The sequence below is a fragment of the Monoraphidium neglectum genome (genome assembly GCF_000611645.1).
Source record: "Monoraphidium neglectum strain SAG 48.87 unplaced genomic scaffold scaffold00176, whole genome shotgun sequence".
NCBI classification, from domain to species: Eukaryota; Viridiplantae; Chlorophyta; class Chlorophyceae; order Sphaeropleales; family Selenastraceae; genus Monoraphidium; species Monoraphidium neglectum.
In genome coordinates this window covers 1-15,866 of record NW_014013452.1, presented here as the reverse complement: position 1 = coordinate 15,866, position 15,866 = coordinate 1, and the positions used below count along the sequence as shown (strand labels likewise).

The 15,866-nt window shown below is 64.0% G+C and overlaps 4 protein-coding genes across 4 annotated transcripts; 2 read left to right on the top strand and 2 right to left on the bottom strand.

Moving 5' to 3' along the window:
- Positions 1-71: 71 nt before the first annotated feature.
- MNEG_1701 (hypothetical protein) lies at positions 72-1,601 on the bottom strand (the record flags this gene model as incomplete). The annotated part of the gene is made up of 5 exons (XM_014049821.1): positions 72-221; positions 437-555; positions 911-1,071; positions 1,320-1,414; positions 1,554-1,601. 5 exons carry the CDS (start codon positions 1,599-1,601, stop codon positions 72-74), a joined length of 573 nt encoding a protein of 190 aa, XP_013905275.1.
- Positions 1,602-2,397: 796 nt separating this feature from the next.
- On the top strand, positions 2,398-4,816 carry MNEG_1700 (coproporphyrinogen III oxidase; the record flags this gene model as incomplete). The annotated part of the gene is made up of 7 exons (XM_014049820.1): positions 2,398-2,602; positions 2,845-2,945; positions 3,187-3,321; positions 3,488-3,639; positions 3,970-4,063; positions 4,267-4,376; positions 4,624-4,816. The coding sequence occupies 7 exons, from the start codon at positions 2,398-2,400 to the stop codon at positions 4,814-4,816; spliced, it is 990 nt and encodes a 329-aa protein (XP_013905274.1).
- Positions 4,817-5,729: 913 nt separating this feature from the next.
- MNEG_1699 (Pentatricopeptide repeat-containing protein) lies at positions 5,730-12,801 on the top strand (the record flags this gene model as incomplete). The annotated part of the gene is made up of 14 exons (XM_014049819.1): positions 5,730-6,553; positions 6,829-6,917; positions 7,212-7,410; positions 7,828-7,918; positions 8,142-8,225; positions 8,616-9,451; positions 9,630-9,687; positions 9,909-10,094; positions 10,436-10,561; positions 10,693-10,877; positions 11,112-11,174; positions 11,443-11,509; positions 12,113-12,379; positions 12,658-12,801. 14 exons carry the CDS (start codon positions 5,730-5,732, stop codon positions 12,799-12,801), a joined length of 3,219 nt encoding a protein of 1,072 aa, XP_013905273.1.
- A 1,939-nt stretch (positions 12,802-14,740) lies between these two features.
- MNEG_1698 (hypothetical protein) lies at positions 14,741-15,055 on the bottom strand (the record flags this gene model as incomplete). The annotated part of the gene is made up of 1 exon (XM_014049818.1): positions 14,741-15,055. A coding segment is annotated over one exon (315 nt), but the record flags the coding sequence as incomplete, so codon positions are not given.
- Between the last annotated feature and the right edge of the window lie 811 nt (positions 15,056-15,866).

Sequence of the window (15,866 nt, the reverse complement as noted above, 5' to 3'; positions counted from 1 at the left end):
AGAACTGGGTAAGTTATAAAGTTAGGTTTGCACAAACCTCAAGCCCACAAACCCCTCGCTACCTAAAGCGCTCACAGCCTTTTGAACGGCTTCCGCGGCGCTCTGAAATCGTGGCGGTCGCCCTCTGGCCGCTTTGAGTGGAACTTGAACGACTCGAGCAGCTCACGCAGCTTTCCCTCAGAGTGCTGCATTCGGTTGAGCTTGGTGTCGCGGAACCAGGCCTGTAAGCTCACATGGGTGTACCACAAATCCACGGGGTGAAGGGAGTAGGGTATTTTAGATTTGAAAGAGGGAAGAGTGGATGTGTGCAGAGAGCGACGGGCGGAGCGAAAGCAAGAAAGAGGAGAGCAAGCGGCTGAAGTGTGCACTAGCACATATTGACAGGGAGTGAGCAGGAGAAACCCCATGCTCTTGGCAACAGGACCGCCCCTCCCACCTTCACATCCTCCCCGTGCGCGTCAATGAGCCGCTGCACGATCTGCTTTTGGTGCGCCGTCAGGGGCTGGGGCGCGGCCTTGCCCGTCTTGCGGATGTTGCCCGTGGCCGCCCGTATCTCTGCAAGCGGAGTGGGAAAAGTTTTGAGGCTGCGCGCAAGTGGCAGGCGCCAGCCTGGCGCGCGCTGAGGATGCCGCGGCTGGGCGCATGCGAGCCCCCCAAACAGCCTGTGAACCCCTGTCTGCACCTCGCGCTAGTGCACACACACACACACACACACACACACACGCACATGCACACACACGCACACATACGTCGATTCCGCGGACTTTCTCAACACCATTACACTGCGGTATAAACTTGACGTGACAACGATGATCTTGTGGTCCCATGCCTCCATCACCACCACACACACCCCTGCTTGCCCGCTCGAGCCCTCCACCACCCAACCCACAGCTTAAACCCGCAAGCGCACCGTCATCGTCCGAGAAGGTCTCTCCGTCCTCCGCCTCGCGCTCCTCCTTGCTCTTGAGCGGGGCCGGCCGTAGGTTGCGCCCAAAGCCCTCATTGGGGTCGAGCACGAACTGGTTGGCCGCGTAGTTGGTCGTCAGCGTGGCCTCCTCCTCCCACTCCGGCCTGGGCTTGGCAAACGAGTACGCAGGGCGTGTAAGAGACAAGCGTAGTGCGCGAGGGCGCCTAAGAGCGGGGGTGCACTGCCTGCCACGGCTTGCTGAGGCATGCGCCAAAGCTGAGTGTGACGCCTCCATGTAGCAGAGCTGACAGGTGCGATGCTCGAGACGTGCAATCGGCTCAGCGCAGCTGCGTTCTGCAAGCCCCTTCCCATCCCCATGCCCAACCCCGCTGGCCTCCGGCCTGCCGCGCACTTTTGCTGCAGCCGCTTCTCCACGTCTGGCCGCGCCTCCGTCAGCTCCTTGGGCAGCTTTGCCTTCTGGTTCTTCTTGCGTTTCACAACGCCCACCTGGGAGGGTCAGCCGCCGCAAGGAGCAGTGTCTTCGAAGGGCCATTTGTTGTGGACAAGCTGGCGCGTGTGCAGTCGCACGCATTGGCAAGCAGGACCAGCGCGCCTGCCCGTCCTGCGACGGGCAACTCCTGCACACCTTGACTTTCGCCGCTGTCTTCTTCATGCGCCGCCGCGACCGCCCCATCTTGCCAGGTGGGTGCTGCTGCTACTCCTGATGCTGCTGCTTTCAGTTGAAGCCCGCTTGCAGCTCGTCGGCACTGAACGCGCACGCAGCCGTCGCTGATGCCACTGCCACGTTCGCGAACGCCGGCGCAGGTCCGCTGCAGGTCCTGCCTTTTGCAAGACAGTCAAGCCACTGTTAACAAGGTAGCAGTCAGCCGCAAAACTCCTGCTATATTCTGCAAGCTCGCCGGCTGGAAGCAGACGTGGCTCTGCGCGAATTGCCGCAGTGCAGCACGCCGCTGCTCTGAGGCGGCTGCCGTCGTCGGCGGTGGCGAGCAGACTAAGCTTCGGCGTGCGCTACGCTTGATCTATGTTATTCGTGCAAATAATATCACCCTTTTGTTGACCTCGGCGACGCGTACAACAGAGCCGCGTGTTGCAACTTTGGCGTGGTGAGGTCCTGTCGATCACAAGCTAAATCTATTGACAGTAGTGTGTGCTCGACGGTTCACCAAAACGCCGTTGTTGCAGCAGCGTTGCCCACTCTTTGTCAGCAGGTGTCACTCGCAGTCATTGAGGGGGTGACTGACCCTCTCAGTGCAGTTTGGCACGTTGCACGCCACTTGGCATGAATGACGTGTCAGATATCACGACCATCCTCCTTCCGTGGCCTTTACACCACCCTGTTCGGATCTCCCGGCCATCTCTGAGAGCGGTCAGGGTGTCCGCAAACAGTAGAGATGTTGGTCACGACATCACACCGCAATCTCAGTGTCAATGTACGTGGCACAGCTCTCCACGCCACGCCCAGCGCGCGCATGCTGCGGCGCCGCCCCGCCAGTACCCCGACAGCTGTGGCGCAGGATGCAGCCGCAACGGCAATCGGCAGCGACGAGGACTTCAAGGGCTTTGAGAAGTATGTGCTGGACCTTCAGGAGCGCATCCTAACCGAGGCAGAGCAGCTGGACGGCAGCGGCAGGAAGTTTTTGCGCGACAGGTGGTCTCGCGGCAGTGACAATGCTGGTGAGGGTGGTTTGTGGGTATATCTGGGCTTGTGCTTGTGCCTACACTGTTGATTGCTATGTCCATGTGATTGGACCGCGGCTGTGATTGGACCGCGGCTGTAAGTGTGTGCACTTCCACATAATTGAGCTGCGATAACCTGCCCACCGTGGGTGTAGATTATGCTGAGTTGACCGGGCAGGCCCAATGGCCCCACCACTCTGATCTCACACCCCATTCGCCTCACCAACGCTGCCCCTCAGGCTATGGCATCACCTGCGTGCTGGAGGGGGGCGACCTGCTGGAGAAGGCGGCAGCCAACATAAGCATCATCCACGGGCAGCTGTCCCCACAGCGCGCGCAGGTGGGCTGCTGGCGGGCAGGTTTCGTTCGGCATTACCGCCATCGTGCCACCGGTTGGTCTGGATCAGACAGCTTGTAACACGGCAGAGTGATAGGCCTTTCCTCATTTGATTGTTCCAAAACAGTGGTGAGTTGTGGCGGCTGGCCCCAGCATTACACCTTCGTATTGCCTGCCGCCACGCTGGCCGCGCGCTGCCGCGCCGCGCTCCCTCATGTCCCCACCCGCCGCCTTGCCGGCCCAGGCCATGAGCTCCCGCGGCCGCGCCGACATCGACCCCAAGGGCGGCCAGCCGTACAGCGCCGCGGCCATGTCCCTCGTGTTCCACGCAGCGCACCCCCTGGTCCCGACACTGCGGGCAGACGTGCGCCTCTTCCAGGTGACAACCACAAACGCGGCGCGCGCATGTCAGGGCCCTGGACGGCGCCGCCCAGCCGCCGCTGCAGGGCAGCTGTGGCCCCTGACAGCTCCTTCTTTTCCACCTGGCCCACTCCCACACCTGCTCCACTTATACCTTCTGCGACCTCACCTCGACGACCCCCCAGGTTGCCGGCAACGCCTGGTTTGGCGGCGGCTGCGACTTGACGCCAAGCTACCTGTTTGAGGAGGATGCAGCAGAGTTCCACGCCCACTGGAAGGCCGTGTGTGACAAGTATGCGCCCCACGTGTACCCCGACTTCAAGGCCTGGTGTGACAAGTGAGAGCGCGTGGCGGGGCGCGCGCTGGCTGCTCTTGCGGAGAGGGTGCACTTGGCAAGCCTTACAGAGGCAAAGCCTGGGGCCGATGGCCCATGCGACGGTGGGCGCGTGTGTGCCGCCCACCTGCCAGCAGGATGCGTCTGGACAGGGGTTACCGCCTGACAACCCGCTCAGCGCATGTGATGCCACATGTGTTTGGCGCATTGCCAGCCATAACCCCGTGCTTTGAGCCAAGGGGTGGCGGCCCGGCCCGGCCGGCCCGCAAGCGGCAAAGGGCAGCAAACAGGTTAACAGAAGCGCTCACATGTGCACCGCGACTCTCATCCCAGGTACTTTTACATCCCATGCCGCAAGGAGCACCGCGGCATCGGGGGCCTGTTTTTCGACGACATCGCCACAGGGGAGGCCGGCTATGATGCAGAGGTGCGGTGCGGCGGAGCGCTGTGGGGGTCCCAGGGAACCCTGCCCGCAAACAGGGTGGCAGAGACATCCATACCGGCATATGGCTGGTGGCGAGGCAGTACGGTTCGATGATTGATCCTGGTGTCATCCCCAATCCAAGGGTCCGGTTGTTTTTGCGAACCTAGGTGCTGCACACCTTCACCCGCTGCTCTGGGCCTCTGCAGGCGTTTGTGAGGGATGTGGGGGACAACATTCTTCCCAGCTGGCGCGCCATCGCGGAGCGGCGGCGACGCCTGCCCTACACTGACAGCCAGCGGCAATGGCAGCTCACCAGGTGTGTTAACGCAAGCGTCCGAGGGGCGGCGGGAGTGCGCGCATGCCCGCAGTCCACCCCACACACATACATATACCTTGCGCGCACAGCATTATTGCTTTGCTGCTTCAAAGTAATTGGCAATTGGCAAGAGATGCACTTGATGTCTTGGCCGGGCATGCATCATCATATTCATCAGGCCGCATCTCTGCCTGGCGCCGCTGCGCGGCCACAAACCAACTGCCATCTGCCGACCCGACCGTGGCAGGCGCGGGCGCTACCTGGAGTTCAACCTGCTCTACGATCGCGGCGTCAAGTTCGGGCTGGACGGCGGCCGCGTGGAGAGCATCATGGTGTCCGCGCCGCCGCTGATCGCATGGAAGTACGACGTACGGCCGGACGAGGGGTCTGACGAGGCGCGGCTGCTGGACGTGCTGCGGCAGCCGCGGGAATGGGCGTGACGGCTTGCGGGCGCCCCCTGGCTGTAACTCTCTGGTCATTGTACCATGGCATGAACATGGGGCAGCCATGGCAGGCTGGCTGAGCAGCAGCGGGAGCACCTCGGGTCGCTGTGGGCACGCTGCTGCCGCCCCCTGCCAGCGTCCTGTGGTGCAGGCCACGCAGCACTGCGGCACCCCTGTCGTGATGACACCGCTTTCGACTGTTCTCTGGCTGCTATGGGGGCCCAGTGAGTTCTCTGCGGAGATCTGTTGCGCATTCTCGGACAACCTGGGGCAGACCTGGGGTCGCCAAGCGCCCCCTGATGATGCGTGGACTTTCATATCAGCCCGTTTAGTTGCAATTTGCCCTTCGAGGCGGTCCGGAGACCTCAAAATCACTCAACGTCGCCGCTCAACTGAACGCGACACAACGGCGTCGAGCACCCTTCTTTCAGCCACTATTGCCCAGTATCTCAAAGTTCCATGATGTATCAGTATAGCACAGCGTGAACCGGACCCCTCAGACCCCGTGGAGGATCCCCGCGTCGCGCTGCACCACGACGCACCACAAGAACGCAGGGCCCTCGAGAGACTAGGGTGCGAACCGTGCCTACAGGGCCGCGCTGCATTGCCCACTGCCAAGCATGCATGTTCCCAAGGGTTGATCGAAACTGGGGCTCCCAAGGCCGCGGCGGCGCACCGACCGCGTGCGCCGCGCCCTCTGAACATCAAATGTGGGTTGTGGCAAACAGCCACACACTCAACTGCCGCGATGACAAGCCAACTCCCCAATCCAACAAGCAGGCCACGCTGACGACAGGAAACCCTGACCAGCAACCACACTTCTTGGACACCCCTGTAACCACGCCTCGCTCACAGGCTGGTCTGCGCCGCCTCAACAAGCAACCGTCCCCAGCCCCCAACGCAACCCCCCATGGCACCCCACGCCGCCGCGACCTCGGCCGCCTCCCCTTTCGCCGCGGCCAGTGCTGCCGCCACCGCGGCGGCCGCGTTTGCGTCGCCGCCCACGGGTGGCACCCTGCTGCAGCCCTTCGGCTCCTGCGGCTGGCAGGGCGGCGCGTACGGGTCGTCCCCGACCACCGCTGCAACCTCCCAGGGGCCAGCGCTGCTTGGGGCCCAGCTCGGTGCCAGCAGCCCCTTTGGCAGCCAGCCCCTGCTGTTCTCGGCGTCAGCAGCCCTCCCAGACTTTGGCTCCCTCTCACTGGGCGCCGCCGGCAGCGAGCGCGGCAGCCCGGCGCACCCGCCGCCCCGCCCGATCCTGCGAGGGCCGCCGTCGCCCTACGGCGCGACCTCTGCGGCGGCGGTCGGGCGCTCTGCGCCCGGCGGCGCGGCGGCTTACGCGGCCGGCGGCGGCCGCCTCGGCAGCCCCGCGGGCGCTGGTTTTGGCGGCGGCGGCCCCGCGGCGCTCCCTCGTCCGGGCTCGGCGCTCTCACCCGGCTTCGGCTGCGGATCGTCGCCGCACGGCGCCGCGGCGTCGCCGGCTCTCCACCGGAGCGTCAGCGCCGATGTCGCGGCCCTCGCCGCTGCCCAGGGTGGCTTCGTCCACAACCACCCCCCGCAGCAGCAGTTATACTTCAAGACCCATCAGCCCTGCGTGCCGCGCGTGCAGCTGCAGCAGCAGCAGCAGCCCGGCGGCGTCCGCGGCGGGGCGGGGTCGCCTCCGCAGCAGCCGCTGAGGGCGCGGCTGGACGCGGCGGGGGGCTGCACGGCTGTCTGCCCGGTCTTTGACATGAAGAGGTAACTTTGCACGTTTGGAGGTGCAGTGATTGATTTACAAGCAACAGTCCAGCATGCAGTGTTTCACATCCGCCGCTGCTTGACGGATTCTGCCTGCGCAATGGAGATCCTCGGCACCGTGATGCTCTCGTTTGGCTGGCTGAGACTGTGGGTTCCAGGCCGTGCTTGCGTCACTCCCATCCGGTATCATCAACCACTCAGGCCGACCGGCTATGCCAACACCACCAATTGCCTTCGCCCACTTGCCCACGCCCGCACCGCCCCCACCCCCGCAGCCTGGCCACCATGTTGGGTCACGTCCAGGCCGGTACTGGCGACGTGCGCCGCGTGCTGACCGCATGCACGTTCAAGCCCCGCCTGCCCGGTGAGTGCCGCGCGGGTGCTTGCGCAGCCGGGCGTGCCGCGCCCAGCCTGGAACAACCCTTCCCTCAAGGACCCCCGCACTGTCAGCTTTCCAGCAGCGGTCCGAACCTTCAGCCTTGCCTCATTCAATGGCGCCCCAACGAGGCCGCCGACCGGCCCCTTCACCCATCCAAACAGGCGCTGTGTCTGCATGCCACATTGCTCCCGTCAAGTCGAGCACCCACCACCAACCCCATCCTCTGAACTCGTCACCACCCTATTCCGACGCCCTCGCGTCTGCGCACACAACCCCCAGGCCTGACCAAGCTGGTGTCAAACCTGACCAAGGAGGGCCACTGGGCCAAGGCGCTGGAAGTCTACCAGTCGCTGGACGCGGTGGGCGTGCGGCCGGACACGACCATCACCAACGCGGCCATCAGCTCGTGCGACAAGGGCGGCCAGTGGGAGGCTGCGCTGGAGCTGTTCAGGCGCATGGCGGATGTTGGAATGGCCAGGTTCGCACGCCTCTGGGCACGCCGTTGCGCGGGCACGGGTGCACTGCTGTCTGCCAGCGGCAGCGCATGAGTTTCTGCTTGCGGGTGGGTTGCTGTGCGCCAGCTTGTATTTGTGGCTGTGCATGCTGTAGGGTCTAGGGTTGATGGTTTCGGGTTGTGTGGTTGTTTGCAATGGCGCGCACAGGCGCCATCCACACAAATGACACAGGGCTTTGCCAGGCAGATGCTCAGCTGAGTCTGGAAGGACCATGCCCGAGTAGCTCTGTCCTGGTGCGCAGAACCACACTCCACTCTTGTGAGTCGCCTGCCTCACTTGCACCCCCATTCTTAGTCACCCCGCCGCCCTCCCACGCATCCCTCACCGACCACCTCACCTCCTGACCGCCTCACCGCCGCCCTCGCCCCTCCTATTCAAAGGGACGCAATCACCTACTCCGCCCTGATCTCTGCGCTGTCCAAGGGCCGCCAGTGGGGGCTGGCCATCCACGTGTTCAACCACATGGTCCAGGTGCGCCGGCCAGGGATACAATGCGCGCAGCGGCGCACTCGTCGTCGCGAGCGCAAGGCTGCGCGACGCCTGTGCGCGGGCGTTTGTGTGCAGCCTCGTCCGTCTCGACAGACCTCGAGTGGCCGCGCTGTTTTCTTATGCGAGGCGAACACGGGCAGTCCGTTGTGTGGCTAATTTGCCGAACTCCCGCTCGTTTTGTGTGGGACGACTTGGTGTGCCGCAGGAGGGTGTCGAGTGCGACGCAGTGACGTGCTGCTCGCTCATCACGGCGCTTGACAAGGGCGGCCAGTGGCAGATGGCCGAGCAGGTGGGGAGGCAGCGAGGGGGGCGCGGAGCCGGGTTTGTCTTAAAGCCGCGGGATCAAACACCAGCGTGTGTCTTGGCCTGGATGCTGAGTGACCGCAAGCCTGCGCCTGCTGCACCATCGCACCCTGAGCTATGGCGCTTCGCATCACCCCTTGTCCTCGCCCCTCCCTCGAACAAATCTACCACAGCTGTGAGCCGAAATCTGTCCCTGCGAGACGGGTGCTGTTTGCTGCCTCAAATGCCCCCCACATCACCCTCGAGTATGTCGACACATTCAAAGCCTGAATGAACCTGTTGATCACCCTGTGCAAAGCGGGCACTCCCAAGCTGATCACCCAAAAAAATACGCACCCACCACCGCCATCATTCGTCATCGCGGGCGACCCTGCAGGTGTTCAAGCACATGTACTGCGCCGATGCTTCCCTGGCGCCCCTGCTCGAAGGGATGGACGACACGCCCTGCGGCGCTGGCTCCATCGCGGCCGCGTCCATGCAGGGCGCGTTCAGCCTGGCGGCCCTCGATGCGCTCAGCGGCGGCGGCGGCGGCGGCAACTGCGGCGCGCCCGCAGTCGGGTCGGCCCTGCCGCCGGCCGAGGAGCTTGCGGCCGGCCTGGTCGCGGCGCCACGCGGCCCCCCGCCTCCGGGCCTGCTGGCGCCCGCCGCCCCGGCGCTGGGCGCGGCGCCCGGGAGCCCTCCGACGCAGAGGTGCCCTGGCGGCTCCCCGCCGCTTGCGCCTGGCACGCCCAGCGATGACGGCGCTCGCGGCCGCGACCAGAACGGCCACGGGGCTGCCGCTGCCGAGGACCCGGACAAGGTCGTCACGCCCTCGCCGCCACGGGCGGCACTTGATGCGCAGCGCGTCAGTCCTGGATGGCCGGCCTCCCCCGAGGCGACTGTGGCAGGAGCAGATGGCCGCGCCGCTGCGTCCTCGGGCGCATGTCTCCCCTCTGCATTCGCCCTGTTTGACGCCGGCGCCGGCGCAGTGCGCGGCCCCGCCAACGGCGTCGGCGCCGCAGGCTTTGGCGCCGCTCTCACACGTGCCGGCAGCGGCTGCGGCCTGACGCGTGCCGGCAGCCTCAGCACCAAGAAGGCGTCCCCCAACCGCGTGTGCTGCAACGCGCTGCTGGCGTCGTACGCGCGCGCGACGCCGGCGCAGTGGCGGCGCGCCCTGGCGCTGCTAGCCGGCATGTGGGCGTGTGGCGGCGAGCTCACCCCGGACATCGTCAGGTGCGTTTACTGCAGACTGCAATTGGCATCGAATTGGCGCAGCGCCCAGCTTGGTGAACGGGTTGAGGTGCACCGCCACGCACCCGCTGGCCTCTTACCGCCCCCCCTCCCTGAGATCGTTGTTTTCTTCAACACCTCCGCTCCAAACAATTCGCACCCCCCCCACCGACCCCGGCAGCTACAACACCGCCATCAAGGCGGCCGGCAGCGCCCATCAGGCCGACGTCGCCTTCGAGGTGAGCTCAGGGCTGAAGGTCACAAGACTGGCTGAGATGCGCGCTGCCCCGCCCCGCGCCTCGACCCCTTGAAGCCTCTTGCTCTGCTTTAAACCGCGGCAAGCCTTGCGAGCACGCGCTTTGGTGTAAGAATTCTCGCTGTCAGAAAAGCTCTTTGACACCTGAGCATGCAACCCTCATGGCAACGAATCCTTCAACACCCCAACCCTTACCCCCCCCAGCTGTACCATGACATGCTCTCCCGTGGTATCGAGCCCACCGCGGCCACGTTTGGCGCGCTGCTGACCCTGGCGTCAGAGGTCGGCGCCTGGGGGCGTGTGGTGCAGACTTGGGCGTGGCTGCAGGCGTCGGGGCTGCCCGTGCACGTGGGCTGCGCCAACACGTATCTGGGGGCGCTCCTCAAGCTGGTGAGTCAGCGCGTGCGCGCGTGTGAGCGTGCGTGTGCGTGCGTCTGCATGCCCGCGTGCAGTCATGCATGCAGGCCCAGAGAGAGAGTGCATGCGTGCGTGCGCGCGCGCACGCGTGGGTGTTGCTTGACTGCCAAGTTGCGAGGGGCGGGCCGGAGCAAACGTCACTTGACAGGTGGCTACGTCTGCGGTGGCTGGGCCCGCAGGACCGGCCTGCGTGCTCCTCACAGCCTCACGAGGGTCCACTCTGCCTTTGGTATCAGTCCGCTCATCACTCCACACATCACGTCGCGCCGACCTCACCTCACCTCGCCCCCTGCTACCCCGTGCCTATTTTGCAGGGCGACTGGCCGACCGCCATGCAGGTTTTTGCCGGCATGAAGGCGTGCGGGGGCAGCATCAAGCCGAACACCGCCACCTTCAACCTGCTCATCGCGGGCTGCAGTGACTCGGGCCACGTCAGCATGGTGGGCTGCCCGGCAACAAATGCATGCTTCCGCCACGCTCAGATGCGCGAGCGCGCCAGTCGTCCAGCTTTGCAACTCGCTGCAGTACTTTGCCCATCTGCGGCCCCACCCAATGCCACCCCCACTGGCAGGCCCTGGACCTGTTTGACGACCTGGTGGCCTCAAACCTGGCCCCAAATCAAGCCACCCTCTCCGCCCTCGCCGCCGCGCACGCGCGTGCCGGGGACTGGCAGCGTGTCGGGGGTGTCCTGAGGCACATGGGCGCCCCCAGCAGTGGCGCTCCGCCCAGCGCGGCCACGTACGCTCCCTTATTCAGGTGCGGTGGAAACAATCGGTTTGACACTTAAGCATCACTGCCTTGCAGGATCTTGGCATCATTCCTGACTGGCTGCCTGGCTGACAGCAAGCTGTCCGCCACACAGCGTCAATGCACCTCTGTACACCAAAAAACGCCGTTGTTGGCGTGCCGGTGCCACCCCTCGCTCCTCGAGCGTGTTTAGTCAGGTGGTACCTATGTCGAGTTTCAGCACCCCTCCTGGTGTACTTGCAGGGCGCTGACGGACGCGGCCGCAAATGCTGCCAGCGACGCAGAACGAGCGAGTGTGTGCACCAGGTGTGTGCGTCTCGGGATCCAGCGCCCATGGAAAGTGGCTGTGACGCTGCATGACGCTGCCCCAGCCACCCAGGACGCAGGACGGCGCTGCATGATGCGGGACCTGGGCCCTTATTGTTGCCAGCTTTGCATGCCACTGGAAACTTGCATAACTTCACCAGTCAAAGCCCCTGTATCCCCGCCCTCCGAGGGCGCTCTGTCACAACAGAATTTATGCACACCTTATCCCCCACCCCTGCCCACCCTTCAACCCCCAACCACATCCCAGGGCTGCTGACCTGTACTCACTCATGCTGGAACAAGGGGTGGCCGCTGACACACCACTCTACGGCGTGGTGGGCGGCTGCGCGTGCATTTGGGGTTTGAGGTGTTATTTGCATTGCAGTTCAGGGTTCAAAGAATTCGGTGACAGGGAGGGGACGAAATTGAAGGGATGCGCTCGTGTTGGGTCAGTCACTGACCCAACACGAGCTGACCCAACGGTTGGGGCGAGAGTTTGTGTCAAATAGCCTGGTCATGGCCAGTGGGGGGGGGGGGGCGGGAGGTGTGCGGGGTAGGTGCGTGATTGTTGAGCAGGGGTACGTGGCAGGTGCGGTTGGAGGCGAGGCTTGCAAGTGTCCTGGGATACAGGGGTGGCAGCAGGGGATAGATTAACGCGTGGAGCCCGGGGCCACCTCCGGCCCTGAGTGTCTCCTTCGGCCCCCCTGCCAGTGGCGGCAGGCACACAGACTTGGTTCACTGGCAAAGGCGCCGGGAGTGCTGCCCCGTGCCGCTGCGCCGTGGCGGTTGGGCACAACATCATTGTGCTGCACATTTCACAGGGCCAACAAGAAATCAGTGTTGCCGTCACCTTGCTCAATCGCAATGCACCCTGCCCTTTGCAACCTTCAAGGCCCTCTAAATCCCTCCTGCTGTCAAACAATACGCAACCCCACCAGATCGTAACCGCTTTTGGCGCCTGCGGCGCCGACGCCATGGTGCTGCGCCTCGCCCTCACTCTGGCCGAGCGCCGCTGGCCAATGGACGAGCCGACCCTCGGCCGCGCGCTGCAGGCCGCCGCGGCGCAGGGCGCGTGGGACCTCGCGCCCCGGCTGCTGCGCGGCGCGATGGAGGGGGGCGCGCGCCTGCCCGCCGAGGCGCTGAGGGCGCTGCTGGTGCGGTGCGCGGCGGCGCAGGCGTGGTCGGCCGCGGAGAGCATCATCCAGGTGTGTGTGTGGCTTGTGCACCTGCCTGGGGAGGTGCTGGAGGCAACACGTGCACAAGGCAGGGTTTTCGCCGGAGTGCATCCAGTGGTGGTGTGGTGGTATTTAAAGGATGCCTCGCTGGTCTTCATGCCGGAACCAAACTCTACAAATGGCTGCGACCACCGAAATCCTGCAAGAAGAGTGCACATAAGCCTGGTTGCTGCTCGAAGCTTGCGTGCCCGCTCCTCTTTCATCAATCGACCCACACTGCCCACACTGCTAATGCAACGACACCGCAGTGCTGCAGCGACAGCAACCAGCTCGACGAGGTCGCGGCCGGCTTTCCCCACGTCAGCACAGCCGGCGGCTGTCAACGCAAGGACAGCGGCCCTGACCAACAGGCCGCAGCGGCGACAGCAGAGCTGGTCATCCTAGGGGCGTGATGAGAACGACGCGACCTACTCAAATAACCATGGCAGTTGTGACATTTGGGTGCCTACAAGGCGAAATACGAGGCAATCGGCGGTGGCGCTGGCCAGCCAGCGCACGCTGAAAGATTTGGGCGAGGCCATAGACTTCAACTTGCACCCGGGCCCTGTTTCACGCGGCCCTGTTGTGCGCGGCCCTGTTCCACCTGGCTTTGCCAGGCACACTAAGACGACCCACTCTGCCTTGAACGAATGCGCCACCCTGCCAAAGAAAGATGCGCCCTGCTGCTGCCGCCTTTGGCTTTGCTGTGCAAGGGTCCATCGCACTTGCCACTCCGTTTAGCTGTGCACCAGGTCAATGGGCCCAGGGTGTGCTTGCCAAGCACATTGTGCGGGTTGCGTCGCGCATCGTGCCTAAGAAAACCACCACAAAAGAACGGCTCGGGGCAAGGCAGCTGGCCTGCTCCCGCTTTATCGGCTGCGATTGCAGCGATGGCACATTGGTGTTGAACGTGCAGGCGTGAGTATGCTGCTCAACGCTGCCGTATCTCAAAAGCAAGTGATACACCGGCGGCAAAGGCAAGCCCGTGTCTGTGTCTGTGTCTGTGTCTGTGCCTGTGTGCCTGTGACATCATTGAGGTGGTGATGGGCGCAGACATCAAGTCTGCACCGCCTATTAATACGCCCTGACCAATGTGAGCTTCTTTTCTTGCTGGATCCCCGCATCCTTAATACCTAGGGCACGCAGCAGGCTGGTGAACGCCCCCCTGCTGCGGCGATCTTTTCTGCCACCAAGGTTCCAAGGGAGGGGGAGTTCCACAGGCTGCGACCGATTTTACGGTGCTCTTTCGCCCTCCGCAGCCCAGGAGATTTCCTGTGCTGCTTTGCTGTTTCAGGTTCAAGCACGGGTCAGCTGTGTGGTCAATCCTTGCAAGCATGCGCAACGTGATGGCGGCTGCGGGCTCACTCATGATCAGCAGGTGTTGCTGCTGCCCGTGGCCTCGGTATACCCTGTTCTCCCTGAAATGTACACATGTGTACATTGAGCCTGGGCTTGCACACGCTGAAAGTTGGGCACCGCGCGAATGGCACACACATGCGACTGGGCAGATCTTTCAAGCTGATCAGGCGCCGCAGTCCTTTCATGCACACAAGTGCGCTGTGGTCATCACCGAGGTTGCCGTCTCGAGGATTCCGACGTGCTCCCACCAATAGTCTGTCTGCTCATCTTGCCGGTTGCGTGCCTCACACAAAGCCCGCCGGTGCATGTCCTGCTCGCGTGGGCGTTTGTCGGGGTTCCCTTCCCCAGCGCAAGAGAGGAATTGCCAGCGACAGGATATCGCTCACACACGCGCACCGGGCGCCTGGTCATTGCAGACCCCAAGAAACCGGTGGTCAGCGCGCTTGCATGCTGCTTGTACTATCCGACGCCGGCGTTTACTGTCCTGATCGGGTGGGCGGACAAGGGCAGGCACGATATCTTCATTCCCCTCGTGAATCTGCGGGTGTTGCTGGACGGCTCCAATCACATGCACACCTTATCTAGCTTGGTTGCCTGAGCACAACGCCCAGCCTTGCTGAAGGGCTCTGGGCTTGAAGGTGTTTTGCTCTGCTCGTTGGTAATAAGGTGGATGTTGTAAACTGCCAGCTGCCTTGCAGCATCCAGTCACACATGCAGCCAGGGCCGCGTGGACGGAACAACAGCAGTTACATCTTGAGGAGGCTCAGAGGCTGCACCCATATGGGTTTGCGCTTGATTCTTACAAAAAGGTGCTTCGGCTAGGTCGAGTGCAGGCAGCACCCTGCAGCTGCAGGTGGCGTTGTTGCATAAAGGAGACCTAGAAGCAGCGCGACAGGTGTGCATGGTTGCTTGGAGCAGGTACAGATCGGTGCTGGGTACGTGTGATTGTGTGGTTTGTGGGAGCCAGCACTTCCTCCCTGTGAGACAATGACATCACGCCTGTGTGGGGTCCCCAGCCGTCTGGGTGGCCTCCGACACCATCTCCCTCGGCCGCTTGTGGCCCGCCAGGCTGCTGGCAACCATAGCTAGCACGGCAGCGCCCGACAGCCCCTCCCCATCCTCCTCAACAGGTATATCCACCTCGCCGCCAACGGCTCGCTCCTCTGCAGCCTGCCCACCGCCTTCGCCAGCCCCACCAGCCGTTGCCAGCGCCATGAGCGGCTGGCCGCGCCCGCCGGCAGCCATGGCCGCCCGATCGGCCGGCGGCGGTGACGGGCTGCGACGCACCCCGCCAGCCCAAGCGCGAATCTGTATTATCGATGGGTTTTGAGATTTGGTGCAGATTGCATGCTCGCAGCTTGCGGAGCTGGCAACATAGACGCAGCATCCACTTGCAAGCAGCCTTTTCTCTGGTTCCCGGCAGCAACAATTTAGCAAATGAGGCTGCACACACGCATGTGTGGAGTGTACATGCAACCGGGTGCACGAGCACACACACACACACACACACACACACACACACACACACACACATGCGCGAGTGCGTGCACACCCACACACAGGCGATCGTGCGCATGCGTAACCCAAACACCCACCTGCTGCTGATCGGCATTGTCCCTGTCCATGGGTTGCGCGCCGCCAGCATCATACACCACCACGCCATGCCACTGGGGGCTCCCTCCATGCATCGGCATGGCATGGTGCTGCGAGCCGTCGTCAGGATCGTCGTCCTCATCAGGCTCTGGCGGGTCGTCATTCTCCTCGCGGTCAAAGCGCTCCCAGTCGTTGTCGGCCTCAGAGTAGCCCCGCCGGTCCTCGATTGTCAACTCCTCACCATAACGCCCGAGGGCGCGCGGCCATGGTGCTTGGCCGGGGGGAGGGAGGGCACCCGGGCCGCCAGGGGGCGGGCGCGCCGCGCCGCCTGGGCTCTGGGGGTTCGTATCTCCCGCGGCTGGAGCTGGCTGCGCGCGCCCGTCGCCGCCAGCGGCGCGGGCTGCGGCTTCGCTGCTGGGGCGGCCAGGCTGCACGGGCGGCGGGTCCCCGGGGAGCGGCCGGGCGGGGCTGTAGCTCGGGCTGGTGGGGCTGTAGCCGGGGCTGGTGGGGCTGTAGCCGGGGCTGG